The 22,215-nt window shown below is 42.3% G+C and overlaps 1 protein-coding gene across 2 annotated transcripts; it reads left to right on the top strand.

Moving 5' to 3' along the window:
* Positions 1 to 628: 628 nt before the first annotated feature.
* Positions 629 to 22,215, top strand: map3k21 (mitogen-activated protein kinase kinase kinase 21). Of its 2 annotated transcripts, XM_084020806.1 has the most exons (11): positions 629 to 1,537; positions 13,883 to 14,063; positions 14,206 to 14,354; positions 14,842 to 15,017; positions 16,528 to 16,768; positions 17,330 to 17,452; positions 18,680 to 18,775; positions 19,566 to 19,716; positions 19,887 to 19,981; positions 20,358 to 21,188; positions 21,279 to 22,215. In XM_084020806.1, the coding sequence occupies exons 1-11, from the start codon at positions 745 to 747 to the stop codon at positions 21,647 to 21,649; spliced, it is 3,207 nt and encodes a 1,068-aa protein (XP_083876932.1). In that variant the 5' UTR covers positions 629 to 744; the 3' UTR covers positions 21,650 to 22,215. The 2 variants fall into 2 exon arrangements, with proteins under 2 accessions (XP_083876932.1, XP_083876933.1); XM_084020807.1 differs by lacking the exon at positions 18,680 to 18,775.

Raw genomic sequence — 22,215 nt, forward strand, 5'->3', positions numbered from 1 at the left:
TGTTTCTTTTCTGTCGCCACACAACATATTTCCACAGCCCAGATGTCTGATGGTACCAAGCGGTTCTGTCTAGACCGAGCAGAAAGCTGAGCAGAAAGCTGAGCAGAGCGCTCAGGTAGGTAGCAGATGTTGTATCACAGGTTAATCTGAGCAGACCACAGTTGACCACAGTCTCCTCACCGCTCTGAGCGGGCTGGAAACTGCTTCTCCTGCAGGGTGGGTTAAAGCAGAACCAGCTATCGGGCCGTCTGGACAGCAGTTTACTAACCATGTGTGATTAAACATATGAGACTGACGACAAGAACACATTTCAACAGATTTATTAACGTTAGCAGTGTATTGAACAGGCATCGGGACAGTCACCTACTGTCTCATTCGCTAGTCCTGCTAGGAGAGTCCTGACAGCGGCAGCTCACCGACGGGCTGGCGAACGGTTATAATGTTACAGCGGACCGTAATGTTTCCAAACACACCGACACATGAACGTGATAAAGACAAGAAGCGATCAAATGTTTATTTCCTGGATAGTCAACAAGGGGTCCTCAGAAGGACACGCCTCCCAAACATCTGCCTAGTATAAAGAATATCACCAGTTAATTCAGCCACCAGTTAATCTCGAACACCGGCTAGTCTCGTGGATGTGACAGCATGAGGATTTCAAAAAAGTTTAATTTTACCGTTTTAAAGTTTTTCGTTTTGTTCTAAAAGCCCTGCACCCTATGGTGCCGCTACGGCCCCCGAGAAATGGATGTCTCGCAGGCCGCTTTCCCAAACGGTGAAGGGCGGCCGGGCGGCGATGGGACGGGGGAGCATGCCTGGACGGATTCCCCCACAGCTCAGGCGTGGGCTCACTCTGCCCCGCTGTGCCCGACCCGGTCCCTGTGGACGGCCGCGTATGACTACGAGGCAAGCGGCGAGGATGAGCTCAGCCTCAGGCGAGGGGACGTGGTGGAGGTGCTGTCTAAGGACGCGGCGATCTCCGGGGACGAGGGCTGGTGGACGGGTAAAATCAACCACCGGGTCGGGATTTTCCCCTCAAACTATGTCACCTATCAGCCGGCTATTTACCGTCTCCCTGCTACGAGTGGGTCCGTGGGGACCCGGGAGCAAGTCCCGAGCTCGCCCGTCCAGATCCCCTTCAGTGAACTGGTATTAGAGGAGATCATAGGCGTGGGTGGATTTGGCAAAGTTTACCGAGGCACATGGAAAGATCAGGAGGTCGCCGTAAAGGCAGCTCGGCAGGACCCAGACGAGGACATAACGGCCACCGCCGGCAGTGTTAAACAAGAAGCCAAACTCTTCTCCATGCTACAGCACCCCAACATTATTAAACTGGAAGGAGTGTGTTTGGAGGAGCCCAACCTGTGCCTGGTCATGGAGTATGCCCGAGGCGGGACACTGAACCGGGCGTTGACCGGAAGGCGCATCCCTCCACACATCCTGGTCAACTGGGCCGTGCAGATCGCACGCGGGATGCTCTACCTACACGAGGAGGCCGTGGTACCCATCATCCACCGTGACCTGAAGTCTAGCAACAGTAAGTTAGAGAGAGTGTGTGTGTGTGTGTGTGTGTGTGTGTGTGTGTGTGTGTGTGTGTGTGTGTGCGTGCGCGTGCGTGCGTGTGCGCGTGTAACCTGACTTTAGGAGAAAGTTCTGGTAGGAGAAGCATCCACCTGTTGAATTTGCCCAGTTATTTATAGTTATAAAGCAATTATTAACTAACTGATAAAGATAATGATTGTTTAATTACATGAGGCATTGTAGAATGGTTACAATGTGCATACAGGTTGTTATAGTTTTTCCATTACAGCCTAAATTGAGATTGCTGAAAACTCTAAATTTATATCTCACAAAGCTGTGCTGCCCTTTACTTTACTGGATTTAAAGAGGGGGTAAAAGGTCCATGGGTGCATGAAGTGGTGGAGGACACCATCGAGAGGATGTGAAATAAAGAGTTTGCACAGCTGGGCTCCCCCCCGCCCCAGCCCCCTGCACTCACCCCCCCAATCCTTTAAAACACACTCTCACACTTTCCCAGCCCCCCTCTCCAGTCCCAGCTGCAATGTTGTTCAAATAAAGCCAGTGATTTTACCAAACACATAACCAGACATACTCAGTCGACACTGTCAGGCCATGTGCTCGACCAGCCAGCGCTAATACCACAGGTCATAGGGTGAAGAGAAGTCAGACAGAGAAGTATTATAATACTAGAGAAAATCAACCACTTTCACTTTTTATGCAATACAGGGATGTTTTCTTATTCATCAGGAAATTGAGTTTCACAATTGTTTCAGATGCTCATGATTTGGAAAAATATAATTACTGGTAGATAGATTGAGGATTTGCATGTCTCACTTTTGAGTAGTGTCATATAGCCATGGGCTGGTTACTGACAACAAGCCAGCAAACTTTAGTTTCCCAGGACTGAATAATGAATGGACAAGACTGGATGAGAAAAAGAGTCTGAGTCATATACCAACTGACACAGGCTACCCACTTCAACGCAGGTGTGTTTATGTGTGCAATATGACTCCAAACACTATTTATCCCTTTGTGATCGGAGACTTATCAACCTGAGGCCATGCTGGGAGCAGCTCTGGTTTACTGATGTCTGTTTATCTCCAGCTGTGAGAGTCCATGTGTGAATGTAGAGATAAAACATGTGAAATGTACACAGACCGGACCCTTGATCCATGATCACCAGATTGAGATATTTGAAGATATGATTTTCAACATATGCCTAATGATCATAACAACACAAACCTAGAGAGAATAAAAGCATGACAAAATGTTTACACCTTGTCCCTCATAGCTATTTTTTCACAAGAAAAAATAAATAAATCTAAAAAAAAACACATCTTCGAGTGCCAATACTTACATGGTATTGGGAAAAAAAGAAGTGTAATACTGTAAGTATGCATTAGAATAAAATGTCTTTACTTTCTAAGATGAACCATCACATCTTGAATGTGGACAACCAGATATTGTGTGTATTGGGGATTTTCTTCAAATAATTCTAAACAAAACTTTGAAATAAAACATGTGCATACTTGTGTGCATATGACGCCCCCAATGCCATGAAATAAATACTGTAGACGAGCCCTACCCTAAAGTAGTCTTATTTAAGATGGAAGATTTGTGTTAATTATAGGGCAGATGGAGAGAGGGGATTTAACTGCCATTTAGACTGTTAAAGCTAATCGGATGTTTGGTGAACATATACAAACAAACTCCCCCGAACAGGCACAGTGCTGCGAGTCAGTGTGTTTGTCCTGCCACTTCACTGTGACATAGAGACAGCATAAGGTTTAAGTAAAGAGGGAATATTTGAAATCATTCACAATGTGCTCATTGCAGTTCTGTACTCTAGTGAAACCTGGGAAGTCTGCATTTCGCCTGAAGATTGAAGGCTAGTGGAATAAATGTCACTTTTTCTCAATGAATTCTTTGATTTCCACTACACCATAGCCCACTACTAAGCCGTTAACCACAAAAAGAAAGACAATGAATTCTACCAGCGCTGTTACTTAGTTGCAGGTGGTTGCACGTCTCAGAGTCAGAAGTCTGATCATCTGTAGTCAATATACGGTCGTATCTAAAACAAGAGAATGAATGAAGCTGTATGTGTTTGATTTGAACCAGGGCAGTGAGTTCACAAAAGACTCTCTCCTACATACAAACGGCACCCTGTGGTGTGTTGGGTTGTTTTCCCAGCAGAAACCTAGAATAGTGCAGCTCAGAGAAATTGTTGCAACTGATGGTGAGAGCTTGTTGTTTGTCATGGTGTTGGTGTGTACGTCTTTCTAAAAGGATACAAGTAGCTAGAATCATCTACATGGGGTAAAAAGAAAATGGATACATTAACAAGTGGTTGTTAGTCAGTAAACTGTCTATTTTTTAATAATGAATGACTGATGTGTTATGGGCAAATGGCTGTTGGTGTGTCTCTTTTTAAATTTTGGCTTATATTGTCAAGTTGTTTAATTCCAGCATATTTCTTAAACCTGGACACAGACAGGTACACAATTAAACTTCTCCACCTTCATTCAACTACTACAGACTACAGACTGCTATTTATCAACTTGCAGTGTACACATGCTCCACACAGACAAACATACATCTATTTGATCAATGATTAGCCTGTAAAGTAGTATGTTGGAAGTCAGCAAGATTTGTCCAATCTCTTTTGTGTTTTTCAACCTAATCTGTAAAATCCCAGCCTGCAGGGAGGAATGTTGCTAATGAGGGATAAAAGCTTAACATACGTTTGCACAATGGACTGGTCAAGCAGCGGTTGCTAGGCTACTGTGGCCAGAAGAATGGCTAGGACTCGGAGGGTCTCAAAGCCCTCGTTTTGTTTTGTTACGTTCATATTTAATCTCCCAGAGAGCAGCGGTACTCTTTTATTGCCACAAACTGAGGGGGTTTCCCTTCTTACTTCGTTATTTTTCTCCTTACTGACCTTCCTCCCCTTGCTACTTTCTGCTCCCTCTCGCTTATTGTTATTTTTTATGTTTACATTTCAGCCAACACAATTTTCAGACTTGAAATACTGGATTACTTATTTGTTTTTTTTTGTTATTTAAACCAAGAGACTTCCCAGACAAATAATTTATTCTCCGAAGTATTTTGTGTATAGCTGCAGCCTGAGTGCCATAGCGCTCCATTGTCATCCAAAAACGGTTGTTTACTAATACTGTTGTTAAAATGACATATTAAGTCTGGGTAGTTTGGCGAATATGGATCGCATTTGTAATTTCTGGAGAGGGGGAAGACATAACTGGGCATGCTCAAATTCGACAAGCTCAGACAAACAAACTACACTTGCAATGTTCTTCTGTTTATAATGAAGGAATATGTCCTTTAAATACAATAGCATGTCAGCAGATGCATGGATACATAATTTATTGGGTTAGTAGGGTAAGTTTATTGTGAATTACGATCTTTTTGTTCTTTATCCTAGTCTGGTTATTCCTTCCTTTCATTGACTCCTTGCAAGTTTCATTTTAAACTCTCCCTCCAGCTAGGAGGGGAAGTTTTCATAGAGGAATAGATAAGAGCCAGAAATCACACTGAAACCTGGCCCTGAGCCAACATCTATAGCCCATATTCACGTTGTAGTTTCACATCTTGGTGCGAGCCATAGTATGCCAGGAATGTGTGCTTGAATGCCACTGAAACTGATGGAGTTCAGTGAGGAGTGTGTGCAACCGCATTCTCCCATCAATCTTAAGCTATTGTTCGACTTCATCATCATGCTGTATCTGTGCACCCCCCCTTCCCCGAGTCTTTATTCACTCAGCCATTGTTTTGTGGATCTGTGTGGCAAAAGTCGTAGAAGCATAGAAGGAATGTCCTTTTCTGCTTAGTGCCATGACATAAGTGTAGATGAAGGGAAATAATAAGTGGAGAGAACATGTGCCACCCATCACACCATTGCAGGTTGTCAGTAGTTGCAGCAACCTGGGAAAGGTGCAGATGGGTTGCATATGACAAGTGCACCTGTCATTTCCATCTCTATACGTGTAACACATGCGTGCATCTTCCATTTCATTTTTCCTGTCCTCCCGCTGCTGCATCATTCAGTATGAAAATACTACCCAGAAGTTGTCTCATAGATTTGGGTGAACAACCTTACTTCTGTGGGAACAGCATTGCAGAAGACACCTTATCATTGCTAGGTCACAGCCAGCTCACCACAGGAGAGAAAATAGTTAGGCATGGTGTGACTCAGGAGAAGTATCGATAGAGAATCCCTTTTCTCTCCTGCAATTTGTCTTTTGGCTTGCTCTACTGCTGTAATACGTGGAATGTAGGTTTCCAAAGCTTGACTAGGTGTTTTAGGGCAACTTTTCTCAGGCCTCCCACAATTACCCCTGGTGACACACAGACAGTTACTGCCTGTCTTTTCTCTGATGAGAGAATGGGCAGAGGGGAGAGAGGAGGAGTGGAGATGCTTTCACTGTGTTTTTTATGACCTCTCCCTGACTGCACCTATTGTTGCAGGGCAGGGTGAAAAGGAAAATGGCCCACAGCTGAGAAAAGCCGCCTTCCAAATCAACCAATACTCTCAGTAGTTCCCTAGTGCATTGAGAGATGCTAATACAGCAGAAGGTACCAGCTCTACACCTTTTAACATTTGTCATGTTTTGTGGGTGAATTCGAGCTTAAACAGACACGAACCAGGAGAGGATGGGGACAGACAAAGAGCAAGTGGCCCGGAGAGACGTGGCCATGATAGATGGATTTAGCCAGCCATTAGCCCTGATCCTTTTCCCATCAACCAGAATGCCTGGGGGCACTCTCATTTCAACTGGGAGAGACAGACCAGTCGGGGAATGTTTAGCAGCCTTGTTTCTGCTTACTACAGGAAGCCCTCTTACTCTCATGCTTAGTCTGTTGGCACAGTTACAAAAATACCGCCACGTCAACTTAGGAGGCTGTACTAAGAATTTTATACAGTAACCATCAATGCTTAGATATGCCACAAAAAATGAAGGAAGCCTCAGGATTATGCTGAGATTTTTGCTTTAATTTGAAACCACTCTCGTAGTAGATAAGTATACTATTTCAAAGTTTGGTTGTCATAAGTCATATCATATTGGAGCAGTTTATACACACCTGTTTGATACTTGAGGGAGAAAGATAGTAACACATTTAACTGGCTTTTGACTATTTACTATCTACTGAATAGGGATACTGCAAATGTGCTTCAAAACACTCTTAAACTTGCTTTTAATCTTCATTTATCACTGGTGTGTGGAATTTCACCTGCTGCAGAGTTGAAGGGAGTTGAACATTGGGTATTCTTAGTTAATTTAAGAGAGAAGAAATGGTTGCCCCAAAAGTATTTTTTTCTGCTTTTTTACCTTGAGGGGGATGGAGCAATGAAAAGAAGCGTGGGACCTGCTTTGAAGGCAGCAGATCCGCTTCTGATCTTCCCACTGTTCCACCATGAAAGATGGGTCTGCCTGGAGATCCACTGTTGGAAAGGGGAATTAAATGGGGGTTGGACCGAGGGTGGGGTCTGCCTTGGAGGCATATCCATCTCCAATTGCGTTGCACTGTTGTCCGCTTCAAAACATTTTTCTTTTCAAAAGAGTAAGAAAATATAGACTGAGAAAAAGCATGGAAAACATTGAGTTATAGCCTTTTCAGACACAGCAGGTTTATAGGACAGTCATTGTAATGTATCACAAGACTTTTTGCAATTCACAATGGAAAATCTGATTGTAAATCAATCTGAAAGTAAACAGGAATTCGATCATGAAACAGATTCACACATCACTTGTAGCTTATGCAACTAGCACACGTAGTAATCTACCTCTGATTATAACATAACAGGCAACACACAGTTACAACTATAGTTTCCTGTATTTATAGCATATGGCCCTTGTGTTACTCGTTTCCTTTTTTTACATTTAGTGTCCTTTCAAAAGTATTTGTGTGTTTGGGTTGAGGAGTACAGATGATGAGCTTTTTTTTAATTGACAATTTAGGTTGCTTTACCCATATAAGTGACTATAAGTGACGCGTACCAGCAAACTCAAGGATGTCATAGCATTCTTGCATTTGCCGTAACCTCTGAATATTTTTATTGATGTGTAACAGTGCGAGTGTGCAGTTCCTAAAATGTATATTTCAAGAGGGATTCAAATCATGTGACACACAAGTAATAATAAGGTTACCAATACCCCACCTCCACTTGTTCAACATGTCCTTTCCAAACAGACCTTAGATTGTCTGTATAAGCAAAAAAAAAAGCTGTGAAGACTTTACAAAGTTATAACTTTATATTGAGAGCAAATGATCTAGATCTGTCTTCCTAATAGAGGGTGGGTTTTGGCCTGGGGATTGACTTTTAGGATTACCTTAAAAGAAGTCAACCAGAGCATATTTTTCTGCTTTTTGAATGCAATTGTGAGGCAAGAATTCTATGTCTTGTCAAAAGATTATATTGCTGTCATTGTTTCTTTTTCATTTGACATATTGCTTTGTTTTTAAACATGGATTTTGGTCTCTGTCGAAATAGTCAAAGTGTTTCAGTTCTGCAGTAAAATTTAAAAATAGTCTGAAACCAGTGAGACACATTAAAGTATAACTCAATTTCAATAAAACAGAACATTAAATTAGCAAAATAAAATTAGTCCGTTTCTGTTGGAGGGTCGCTATTGGCTGTATCCTCACTACTGCAGCTGCAGCCTCCAGTGTCCACTCTGAATGCTGCTGAATATCCTTTGTTTTTATATAATACAGTTCATGCATAAAATGTAAATAGCTTGAGCCAAGGTTTTCATCTAAGAACTTGAGCCTTTTATAAACAATAATTAAATAATTGGGCAGGTTAATCAATAATGTAAATAATTGCAGCACCTATTGCCTATTTTATTTAGTGATCGTTTATTTCATTTGATATGTCACAGTTAATTCTTTGATTTAAAAAAAAAAAGTACAGAGCTGAAGCAATAAATAGTCTTAGTGTCTACATTTCCATTGACTGCACTGTATGCTTGGATAGATTTATACAATGGATAATGTCTATAAACAGACTGTGCATTCATATGTAGAATATTTTGAAGATTTTGATATCGGAAGCATTCTTGTTTCCTTTTGTAGTCCGAGTAGAACTGACCCAATATGTCCTTGCAGGTGATCCGTTGTACTAATAAATCACATAACACTGGTTAACCACTCCAGTAACCAAATATAATGGTGGGCTGGCTGGCTGGGGGTTTGAAGTTGTTTTCGTAGCATCACGTCAGCATAGAGTCACGTATACAGGAGCTAGGTCTTTTATCAGAATTTCTAGAGGGCTGACACTGAAGTATCATCGCGCTACAAAGAAAGTGTTCGGCATGATATTCTATAGGCCAATGAACGCAGATGGGGCTATCCCAAAACCACTGTTGTCCTTGGTTGTGTAACTAACCCATCATAAGTCACTATAAACCTACAGAGCCTGCTTGGAGGAATCTATGGAATCACAGAGAGAACTTGACAACAGGAAGTAGAAGTATATCACTTGTCTAGTGAAACCAGTTTGTAATGGAATTCCTATTGTTGCAGCCCGGGTAGAGGATCCCCTCGGTGCCCGAGGCTAGTAATGGCACCAATATCCCTGTTATTAGCAGAGCCCCATAGGAGTCCCGATACAGTTAAAATAATACTTGAAATCATTTCACACCCCGAAACTGTGTCTTCAGTGTGTCCGAAGGGAAAACATTTTTTACTAGTTGTGTGTTTCCTGTGTTCATAAGAAGGTTGTTGAAGTAAAAGCTGTGGTGGTTGTAGTGGTATAGCTAAATGTCTTTGGTGTTTGTATTCAAAGTGGCATGTGTGTAAATGATTTGCCTAAATGCCTAAATTGATGCAGACTGGAAGAATACAAACATATGAGTGAGAGGATAGCAGTAGAAATATAAAAACGTAATACATACATTTACCTTCACAGAGGAAGGATCCCAATCCCAATTGGGGAAAAAAAGAATACTGATATGATATCAGATCTGTATTTCTGGTAACAGTATTATTCTAAAAAAAGCAACTACAATTTTTGGCCGGTTATGGGAGTGGGCATTGCACTATATAAGAAGAAAAGTTGACATATGATTGTTCCGGTTTTCCTCATACACAGTTTCATAAATCTCTCAAGGTCTCCAAGACAGTTTCTGACCACGCTGTCTGTTCTCTTCTCCACACACACACACACACACACACACACACACACACACACACACACACAGAAGCTGTTAACAAATAATCGCATACAAGTACACATTGTGATACAGTAGGTGAAGAAACTCAAATGCTTTGATGTGTTTTCCAACACTTCTACTATGTATCTTTATCATTACACACGTTTTGGTATCTTAACAAGGAGAAGTACACTGAAGCCGTTATTCACTTGTTTTTTTTTCTTTAAAAATATGCTCCAAGAGTAGGGGTGTAACGGTACACTGAATTCACAGTTCGGTACGAGTTCTGGGCAATCGAGGGGACAGAAAAAAAAAAAAATGCAGAAGGCAATTATTTTTTTAGTGTGCATGTCTCAGGTTGTACCACCATAAAATGACAATTTTGGCCCGTATAAATAAAACCAACAATAAGCATCAACAGCCGTCAACCTAAGGACCTTTAAAGAAAAATAAATGTGTTGGTTGTTTGTTAGCATCTTAAAAAAGTCACAATTCTGCTACTTTTTTCCCGGAACATCGCCCCCCTCTCTCGGCTCCCATTTTTTTCATACAGTGGCCCTGATACGCCGTCATACAGAGGAGCAGAATATCTGCTGCAGCAGGTTCACGCGCATGTAGGCCGCCGTTGTTGTTGTTGTTACGAGACGTCGCGGGGAAGAAGTCAGGCTCAAGGGTCGAGGAGCGGGGCGATGACGTCAGCGTATGCGTTTTTGCTGTCTACATGCAAACGAACACGAAACGGAGGGGTGACGTTTTTTTCTTTTTCACCCTGGGACCTGGTTTCAAAAAAGTGCGTTTTCAGGCTCCGAAAACGCTGGATCCGTATGGACGGCCGGCCGAAACGCACAAGCCTTGTAAGTTTACCCACAAAAAACGTTTCTGTGTGGACGGCCTCTAACAGTAGTTCAGTAATTAATTCCCGGGGCAGTTTTATTTATTTTTATACCGTGTATTCTCCGTGTAAATCCACGCGCTGAACCGTGACCCCTGTACCGTTTCGGTTCAGTACGAATACATGTATTGTTACACCCCTAATATACTACTATGTCAGGTTCCCAACTAATATCACCGAAAGGTGAAGTTTTCAGCAATCAATTTAAGTGTTTGTTTTAATCCGAACATGTAAGTGCCTCCGTCAAACCACCTAAAGGGACATTGAGGCCCCGTTTACACGAAGGGAAAACGCAGATATTTTCACGCAGTTTGGCCTCTCATTTACACGAAAACTCTGTTTTTATCACAGGAAACGATTATTTCTAAAAACTCCGGCCAAAGTGGAGATTTCGGATAACGGCGGTTTTGTGTTGTCGTGTCAACTGGGAGAAAATTGTATTTTCTCTGCTGGCTTGTTATTGTGTCAAATCAACACGGCTGGTAGGACCAGAGGGGTATTCCACCAAACTCGCTAATTAAAGCGGCGCTTACCTGGTTAAGCCTGGTTAGAACTAACGCCAACTTCCACTTGCGGCTAAACCCGTTCCATTAACGCATTTCAGCCGCGCCTTGTTGAGGCTAATTCAAGCCAGGTTAACGTTGTCGTGTGTTACGCCGTTCACGGGATATGAAGCCAGACCAGAACCGTGAATGTCGAATCATCGAGAAAATGGCAGAAAAGACCAGCGCAAAAAATATTGATGGAACTGTACGAGGAGTATAAACCCATCATAACCAAAACAGGGAATACTGTAGTGATAAATAAAAATCGCGAGGCTGCTTGGGCAAGAATTGCCGAACGATTAAATACGGAAGTACCGTTAAGAGTAACATGTTCTAATATAACACTGACAACAATTTGTCAAACGTGACGATAGTGTAGAGGTAACGCGCCGGCTTTGCATGCCGCCGGCCACGGTTCAATTCCCGACCATGGAAGTTTGAGAAACTTCTTTCTTTGTCTGGAACTCTCTCTCTCTCTCTCTCTCTTTTTTTTTTAGATAGGCCTAGTAAATGCATCTACATTGACCAACTCATTTATCTCAACAATTCAATGAACACATTCAATGAACCTATTAATGAACTCACCTGAAAGGAATTTATGTGGCTGAAAATTGCATGCAGCAATGCCTTTGTCATTGGGATATACATGCTATTAATAATAACATCTTTATGCCTATCATGTTTTTGCAAGTTATATTTGGGTTCTGGGGAAATTGTACGACATATTTATCATAGTTAAGGTAAAATGTTGGTCTAATTCTCTGATCTAAAGACAATTATACAGGCAAAAAAACACACATGAGATGTCTTCGCTGGGATGTGAACCTGCGATGCCCACATCCAGGGGCAAGAGCATCACCACTCACCCAACTGGGGGCTTTAGATAATAATATGGCCAGTTGGTCTTAAACAAAATAAACGATTTATTCATATTTTTAATTGCAAGCGTGTATTCTTAGACGCTTGATGAAAATATAGTCTGTTTGTACTTGATATATGTAATTTTGTAAAAAGTACTTGCTAAAGTAAGCCTGATGGTTAGCCTGCCCCGGAGCAAGCTAGTTTGGTCGGATAAATTCCCATGGTTACTTAGCGGAGAGTGCCTCAAGTCACGTTGATGGAACGCAACTCTCGCTAAAGGTAGCGAGGCTGATGGAATACCTCTCTGTTCAAGTTGACTTGTCAGGACTGCATGTAAATAATGAAATGGGACAGTTTGTAATGTGAGAAGATCTTGGCAGAGGCAAAAACAAATGTTGAAAATGATACCAAAAGGATCAAAGAGTATTGGCTTTGGCTGTGGATACACAAACGGCGGCTTGTTGTTGTGAAAGAGGGGACAAGAATAGTAACACTGGCAGTTGTTGTGTCAGCACACAGAGAGTAGGTTTATCCCTGTTGAACGGAAACACCGGACAGTAGAAACATGTTACTACATTTACATTTAGGGCATTTAGCAGACGCTTTTGTCCAAAGCGACTTACAATAAGTACATTTGTCGAAAGTGAAGTCTGAACAGGTGAGTCTTGAGCCTTTTTCGGAAGATGGCAAGTGACTCTGCTGTCCTGATATTGGTCAGGAGTTCGTTCCACCACTGAGGCGCCAGAACAGAGAAGAGTCTGGACTTTGCTGAGCGACATTTCTTTGATTTCAGCGATGGTGGTACCAGCCGGCCAGCTGAAGTAGAGGAGCAAAGTGCTCGCATCGGGGCATGAGGTTTGACCAGTGTTTGAAGGTAGATGGAGGCCATCAATGGAACTACTCTCCAGTCATCACCTGGTTGTGGGTGGCACAGGTTCACAAAGCTTTCTGTTATACGTCACTTTAAACCGAGTACCTTTTTAAAGTTTTGAACTGAAAAAAAAAACAAGATTTTGAATACCTCACCTTGGGCGTGAGGCAATTGTATTTTTCACTATATTTTGACTTTAATTGATTGAGCAAGTTGATGTTTATTATCGGCACAAAATTAAATAATCAATAATGAAAATGATTGTTAGTTGCAGCCCTGCATTTCACACCTATGTGTATGAATCTTACATATTTTAGGATTATATTTTCCTAATAAGACAGTGTAATGTAATCTATTTGGGATCTATTTTACTAGCGCAGTTATACCCGTTCATTACACTTTTTTAAAAATGTTTTGTTCATTTTGGAGTGATGTGTATCTGAGTTGTAACAGGTCTGAAATGCAATACTTACATTTATATAGGAGCATTTGGGGGATTTGAAACAATACCAGGAGCACTAATATTAAATCAGTGAATAAACTTGACTTTGCACGTCAGTGGGTTGTGGCTCCACTGTGGCAGGGCTCTCAGGCCAGGTGTAGTGTTACAGGCAGGTTTGGAGGGTTCCCTCTGTCTTTAATGTGTTTAACAGTTTTAGGACCTGAGGACAGGTGCTTTGTGGCGCTGTCAACCTTCTATTACTACAGTAATAAATGACCTGCATACCTCTGTTGGCCTTGTTGAATATCGACTATCATATCCTCACCTGCTCGGCCGTCTTTCTCTCTGTCCCCTTGCTCTTTGTATCTCCCTTTCTCTTTCACTCGTCCCTTTTCTCCTTTTTTTTCTTCTACCCCCCTCACATCTGTCACTTTCATCTCAATCCTATCTTTCCATTTTTTTTCCTTTCTTGCAATCACTCATTGCTTGTTATACTCCTTTCCCTCATGCATCTTTATCTTCCTTTTTTGCCTCCCTTACACGGCCTCTCTCTAATGTATCCCTCTCCCTTTTCAGTTTTATTATTTGAAACGATCGAGAATGACGACATTGGGAGGAAGACCTTGAAGATCACAGATTTCGGCCTGGCCAGGGAGTGGCACAAAACCACAAAAATGTCAGCTGCAGGCACCTACTCCTGGATGGCCCCCGAGGTGATCAAGTCATCTCTCTTCTCCAAAGGCAGTGACGTCTGGGGGTATGAGGAATAACATTCCAGACACAGACCCATGGATACAATATCTACACATTATTACTCGTTCCTTTCCTAAGTATTCCTTCTTCTCTCTTTCCTTTCACTTTCTTTTTAATTTCTTGGTATGTGCGCGCTGCATATGCAGCTATGGTGTCTTGCTGTGGGAGCTGTTAACAGGGGAGGTGCCATATCGTGGGATAGATGGCCTGGCTGTTGCTTACGGTGTGGCAGTCAACAAATTAACTTTGCCAATCCCCTCGACTTGCCCCGAACCCTTCGCCAAGCTCATGGAAGGTAAATGTTAAACATGGTGATATTACAGGATGTAAAAAGCAAGTCCTAAAAATAGTTTTTCATTTTTTATTGCTTTATTTGACTTTTACACAAGGTCCTTTTATTATAAAAAATAAAGAGTGGTGAGTTTTTATTTGTTAAAAATAAAGTTCCATAAGGATTCAGAGATCTTATTCCAAGCCAGGATACAAAATATCAACACAAAAACACACAACTGTAAAATGCTTATTGATGTTAAGTTTTCAAACTTGACAATGAAATCTCTCACAATTTTTTTTAATAATCACCCAGTCCCTTAAATAACCATATAAGTAACATTAAAATATAAAATGGACGTTGTCTGCAACGACCACTAAACTTGTCTGTTCTATAGCTAATGCTTAAATATCTTTTAGTTAATATATGCATGGTTGTGTACAATACATGTATTTGGTGGTGACTGCCTTTGTTAATGTGTCAATCTTCACATCGCAATGTGTGTGTCCAGAGTGTTGGGATCAGGACCCCCATGTGCGTCCCTCCTTCTCCTGCATCCTGGAGCAGCTGTCGGCCATCGAGGAGGCGGTGATGGCCACCATGCCTCAGGACTCCTTCCACAGCATGCAGGACGACTGGCGTGTGGAGATCCAGGAGATGTTTGATGAGCTCAGGACCAAAGAGAAGGTAGGGCAACGTGATGAAACATGTTTATTTATATATACAGTGTTTCCCACATATTGACGAGACTATGGCGCACTCAATGATCACACAAAATTATTTGATCAAGGCAAATGGACTTAACTAGCAGCTCTAATGATAGGCCTAAACAGAAGGGCAGCAGTGCTTATTATAAGGGGAAATCCTCGCAGCTGGTTTGGCTCATCGACGTTCTGTTTTCCCCCGTTGCCATGGCAAGGCGTCCACTGTTTTTTTTTATTTATTTTTTTTTATCATGATCCACAATAAAATCCTATATTGTCCCATCACTAACTGACATTACATCTTGCACATAATATCGGGGCTTTTTATTTTCTCCTCCAGCCCTGTCTCACTGCGTGGGAAGTTGGAAACTTAACATACAGTATATGTAGCAGACCTTCTATCCTTCTAGTACTATTCTCTTCTTTTTTATTTTCTAGTGATGCTACATGTTGACCAATCTGTTATTGAGATTAGTTTAACCACGCAGAATCACTTGGGCCAGATTTCTACAGGCTAAAAGGCTTAATTGGTTACTTTCAGTGGAAAAGCTAATCGCACGTTTAACAAAACGTGTCATTAATGCTGAGGTCCTTCAGCATACTTCCTCTTGTTAAGACTTTAATCTGCTGCCTTCTCCCATTGCTGGCTTAAAGCGGGGGGGGCAAATTAGTGTTTGTAGAAACAGCAGGATCAGCACATAGAGCTGAGTCGGTCAATGGTGAACTGTATGACACAGATATTAAAAATGTTTGTTTTTTAGAGACTTGCTTCAGTTGGTAAAGCTTTCATGAATCAGAAGTAGAAAAGCAAAAAATAACTTTGGGCATTATCTAACATTTTCACATGGCATATTTCATCAGATGTCTTGTATAATTAACCATCAAATTAGAAAAATCCCTGTAAGGTCCCATCGTAATCCGTGTCTAGGTGGGTGGCTGAAGTGGTTTGACTGTAAAGCTGCTTTATGGAAGTCATCCAGTAAGGATTATTAATACTCAGCTGAGAACAACTAAAGAGAAAATGGGGGGAATGAATAAGGAGTAAGCCATGGGAGGAGACGTGGTCTGAAGCAGCAGGCGATAATCTCCTGAAACCAACTTGTTATAGAAGGAGTTATCTAATAGACGGCAAACGATATTTGTCTTTTCTCTTATTATATTGGAATTATAAGATGTATTTCTGTACGTATCTAAACTCTGATATCTAACAAGATTGTGTAGACATGAGGAGAACTAAGGTTCATTATTAAAAGAGTACTCTACCAACAGACATGCATTCTTAGTCCTTTTTTGAAAGCTGGCACCTACATTACCCGCAAAGCGACTAAGTGTTCAATTCCAGAAAAGACAAACTGTTGCACATCCACCTAGAGTAGAAAGAGACTGTCTTCTCTCTGGCCTTAATGGTGTGTCAGTGTACCCAGGAGGTGATGACAACAGGAGTATGTCTGTTGATTTGGCTATCTATGTCTCTTAACACCTGGTTCTTTCAGGAGCTGCGTTCCAGAGAAGAGGAGCTGACACGGGCCACCCTGCAGCAGAAGTCTCAGGAGGAGCTGCTGAAGCGTCGGGAGCAGCAGCTGGCGGAGCGGGAGATCAACGTGTTGGAGAGAGAGCTCAACATCCTCATTTTCCAGCTCAACAAAGACAAGCCCAACGTCAAGAAAAGGAAGGGTAAATTCAAGCGTTCCCGCCTCAAACTGAAGGACGGAAACCGCATCAGCCTGCCCTCAGGTGAGTGAACAGAATTGTCTCGACTGTGTTTCATATTTAAAATGGTGTTATTTCAGTGTGAGTTGTAAAAAGAGCTACATTGTTACTGTGACTGACCTTGGGTTAATGTGAGATGTTCACTGAGAAAGCAATGTCTATTCAGTATCCTGCAGAAGTGAATAGCATTTTCATGCTGTGTCCCATCAGTGCTCAGTACATCTACTCTGTGAAGCCGTGAACAAGCTTATTTTGATCCTCAACAAATAAAAAAATAGTTTAATTCTGTTTTAAACGCACAGTATTTAAGTCTTTCTGCGAGTCTAGAAAAATTATGAAATGGTGAACAGAAGTACATTCTGGCTTTTGAGACAAAATTTGCCGAATGTATTTTCCAAATTACAACCACGCACATGTTTGATTGTGTATACACCAGAATATTTGTCAGGTGATCTAATGGAAAATGGACACTAACATCTGTTGTTTGTGCCAGTGGTGCAACGCTTTACTTAAGACGCATGTTGGTTTGTAACCTTCCTACTATTCCGAGATTGTAATTTGTATGCTCATGTTGCTTTTTCGCAGACTTCCAGCACAAGATCACCGTACAGGCGTCACCATCCATGGACAAGAGGCGAAGCCTTCATAGCACTAGCTCCTCTCCTCCCAGCAGTCCCACACTCATCCCCCGGTTACGAGCCATTCAGCGTAAGTTCGCTTTGTTTTCCTGAGTGTGAGATCTGATTGTCGTCTCAGTGTCAGTGTTGTGGTTCTGTAATTTTTTGATGTACACTCTGGGAATGTCATGGGAGCAATGGGAACAGTGTCACAGTGGTAAAAGCTGTGTGATCGAAAGCTCCAGAGCCATAAGCAGTCAGCCAGTTGTTTGAACAGTTTGGCGGTCTTGTTAGTCACGCACTAATACTCTTGCAATAACTGGAACAAATTCCTCTTCAGCATTTTCGGTGGATGCTGATGTCATGTCTAGCTCTAGTGGAGATGGATCGATAAAGTGCAAAAGGGCCCATTTTTAATAGACCAAACTGTTTTTGTCTTGCTTACAATATTAGATAGATGGTGTTTATGTCCAAGCGTGAGGTTTCAGCACTTATATTCCACACCAAATTGCCAGATCTGAGACCTGATTAGGGATCAGTGTTTCAATATTGATTTCATGTAGTGTTGCACAGGATACCGACTCCTAGAAAAGTATCGTAATACCCTGCCGTTAAAAAGAGTTCACTACCCCGTTTTAATAGTACCGGCAAATAAAGTGTGTTTTAATAAGAGCCATTCCTATGAGTTGAGAGAGAATGAATCCTTTTTTTATTTTATTTTAGTCAGTTTAATTAACTGGAAAATACATTTTAAGTTCTATGATCTGTCAGCTATTATTCAATTACTTTTCCAGATGTTTTTGATTTTTTTTCACCTATCAAAGTCAGAATTTTTGTATTGTGACACTAATGTCAAATGGAGAAAAGCAAATGTCTAACTACGAAAAAAGGCACTCGGATTTTCTTAAAAATAGAGTTTTTTTGTCACGTGAAATGGATGCATGCAGTGCGTACAGTTGGCACTGTCCCACATATACAGTACATTCTTTTCAATTACAATTATACATTCCTAGCTCATACTGGGTATGAATATTTGACTGTTTAGATATTCATTGGGTATATAACCAGTTTAAATTTTCAGATTTGGATATTTTGTGTGTATGTATATATATATATAAAAAAAAAATATATATATATATATATATATATATATATATATATATATATTTTTTTTTTTTTTTTTTTATTAATTAAAATATTTTAATTAAATTACAATACAACAATTCTTCAATGATAAAATTGAACATAAGCTCGGAGCATTGTGTCATGAAGCTGATGTTGGTTCGAGGTACCGTAACATGTATGTTTCCCTCCTCAGTGACGTCCTACATGCAGAGGGACAGTTTGTATGTTTACCAACAGGATGTTGATCTGACCAGCGAGCTCACAACCTCCTGTGGGCTCAGGAGGAAAGGCAAGCTCTCGGCTACCTACATGCAGCGCACGTGTGGCTAACAGCACCAAGCGCTGCATGTGTTGTTTGGCTAACTTTGGCGATTAAAAGGGGTTAATTCCTTAAATGTTTTATGTGCCGATTGACGAGGTTTTCTTGATGTGTGGATTTTTAACAAGACTTTGGTGCTGCTGATTACAATCGTTTCACAGGTACTCTAATAACAATGATGAGGTTTAGGCCACAGACTTGGGCCAGTCAGCTGTTCTGATTTGTTGTTGAATCATGTGTTTTGAATTACATAATTGGATCTAAAAAAAAAAAAGAAAACATACTGGTAGTAGTGCTAATTAGTACATTTCCCTAGTTATGGGAATTTTGGCCCTCGTCTGTTGGTCTGACATTTTCCATCATCCTCCTTTCCCTCACTTCACAATCACTAACCCACAGCTATAAGAGGCTTTTATAACAACAGCTTTTTGGGGTTTTGTTTTCTGCTTTGATTTTTACATTTTCAAAAATCAATATAAATTGGTGCTATTTTCTAGTATGAGAAGATTAGTCACTTTGAATCTTCCTGAATCAAATGCAGTCATTAAACATATTTAAAAGCTTATATCCATCCTGAGAAAACAAAGTAAAGTTTAAGGGAAAAGTAATTACTTAGGTAATCCTGATGGCATCAAACTTTTTTAATAGGCTTAATAAGATGTCTGCACCAGATTCCCTGTCAGGGTCCTGGTTTCTCTGACAACACCTTCCCACAGTTGTGTGAGTCTGTGGTAACACTTAATGGTTACTGTGTTAACAGTTACTCAAGATGAGAGCAACCGTACATGGGGCCGCAGCACCCTCTTCAGGCCAGAGGAGTTTGATGATGTGAAAAAGGGAATCAAGAAGAAAGGAAGAACTTGGGGCCCCAGTTCAGTACAGAGCAAAGAAAGGCCTGCTTCTGCTGAGAGGTAGATTTCACACACCACACCCTCATGAGTAGTGTTGTTCCACTCATCTCTGTTTTATACAGTAATATATATTATATAAGGTAACCTACCACAACAATCACCACAAATGAAAATAACTTCCATTTCCTGTTTTCTTGTCTGACATTTGTTTCTGTGCATCATTCTGTCAGAGTGCGTCCTCTGTCAGACGGCAGTAACCCCTGGTCCACCAGCCTGGTCAAATCCCAGAAGTCTGTCCCCCTCGCTGCCCTGTTTGCTGAACAAGGTGAGCTGAAACTCCATCGGATGCTGTGCCTTTTTTTTTTTAATTTGAATACAAAAATATATATATATTTTTTTTCATATTTTAATGCGTTTGTTATTTGAGTGATTATTGTGCTCCACAGTGTTGTCGAACGTGACTAATTTATGTTGTTTCGATGAACACATTTTCAAATCTTATTGAGTGCTTATTTGCGTGTCAAATTTAAAGTGGGGTATAACATCCTTTCCTTTTAGGGTTATATGATAATCACAATGAAGTGCATCTCTGTCAAGTGTCTGTTACTCCTACATAATTGGAGATGCTTGTACAGGGAAGGGGAGAGGGAACTTGTTGGCTTGTTGTTTATAATGTCTGGCTTCCACTTTTGTGTTGTCAGCGGGTGCCGGGAAAGACGAGGCATTCTCCCAGGAATGTCCTGACAGCAACTCCAAGCCAAAGCAGCTCAAGTTCCCCAACCAGGTGTACATCGATCTACCTCTGTGGAGGGACGAGCAGCAGCCTCAGAACCCTGGTGGGCATTGTGGATCGGGAGAAGCTGGGGTCGGGGCAGCAGGTCAGGGAGGCCCATCAGAGACCTCAGACGACCCCTACACCACCACATCCACCTCATCCACCTCCACCACCCCGCAGCTCACCCCCACCAACAGCCTGAAACGGACGTCAGCTCGCCGTAAGACTGACTCCGTACTGTATGGCTGCGGCTCGTTGCTGGCTTCAGTTGTACTCGGTTATGACATTAGGGAGGCTCTCAAAAACTCAGCGCCCGGGGAGGATTGTGAGCCCCAGCGGGAAGAGAAAGAGAAAAAGAAAAAGGAGGGCCTGTTCCAGCGCGCAACCCGGTTCCGCCGCAGCACCTCGCCACCGAGCGGGCGCACCCGCAAGGACGAGGCGGCATCAAACCACACCGCCACCCAACCTGTTAATCTCATCTCCATGTCGGCCATTATGGAATGCAACTCAACCAAGTGTCTATTACAGTCAGAGGGGGAGGTGTCACAGTCCAAGTCCGGGAATGTTGAGCTTGTGACCGCCAATCATCACACAGCGGCTCCCAGGCCCGGCCCGGCAGCATCTACAGAAGGCCAGAGTAACAGGACTGCAGCTAACACACAGACACCAGTAAAAACCCAAAGCCAGCCCACTGAGCAGAGCAACCACAACACAGGAACACGTCTACGCAGGAAGAAATACACCACCAACCACAAAAGTGAGTAACACAAAACAGGTCAAGGGAAGTAAGCATGCACACGGTCTAAAAACGTACACTCCAAAAATGTATCTCCCCGTCTGTTTACAGCCAATGGTCCACCCACTCTCCCTCCTCCAGCCACACAGAAGAAGCTGGAGAAGGAGCAGGACGGAGTGTCGGAGAAGCCCTCGGGTGGTGAGGCCTTCTCCAGACCACGGCCGGTGTCGTTCCGGGCCAAACCCCACGCCTGGGCCCTGCTGCGAGGACGCAACAAGAGCTACTCCCTGGGCCACTACTCCGGAGAGAAGGCGGCACAGAACCTAAGCGTGGTGCTGTCCTCGGATGTGGGGATGGGCTGCTCCTTGCTGGACATGGACACAGAGGGCCAGAAACGAGACTGCACTGTGCCGCTCTGCCGCATTCAGAGTTCCCCAGGACGGCCCTCCGTCTTCGAGCTGGAGAAAGAGTTTCTCTCTTAGGAGCCTTGAAAAGTGATCTGCTGTGGTCAGAGTTCCCCCCATGCAATCAAGAGTGTTACAGAACATTCAGACAGATTTTTTAGGCCTAAAACTCCTGGAGGGTTTAGAAGCAGGCTACCTGTTTCCCATTGTTTTTGTTCAGTTCTATGACATATAGTCAAAACCAGCTTTGTCTTAGTTCTAGAACATAGTGATGTCAGTGTTCTAGAGAGTAGCAAAGTCTTCTCAGACTTCTAGAACATATCTGTGTCACAGGAGTTCTAGAACGTGCACCTTCATCTCAGTTTGAGAATTGTCTTAAGCCCAGTTCAGACCAAAGATTCGTGATGAGACGAGTTGATACTTGCAACTGCTTGCAATGCGCCGGTCTACAACGTTCTGAAACCTGCCAGTTTACACCAGCGCGACTAAACGTGATCATTCTTTCTGTTCCCACTGAGGAAACCCGGTCAAGGAATTGACACGCGTGGCTGCGATCTGGCCACACTGCTGGGTTCATGAGCCTGCGGTGTCCTCTCATGTGCACATGGCAGAAACTAACCATGGACTCATATAGGTAAAGAGAT

The sequence above is a fragment of the Eutrigla gurnardus genome (assembly GCF_963514095.1).
Source record: "Eutrigla gurnardus genome assembly, chromosome: 11".
Classification (NCBI taxonomy): domain Eukaryota; kingdom Metazoa; phylum Chordata; class Actinopteri; order Perciformes; family Triglidae; genus Eutrigla; species Eutrigla gurnardus.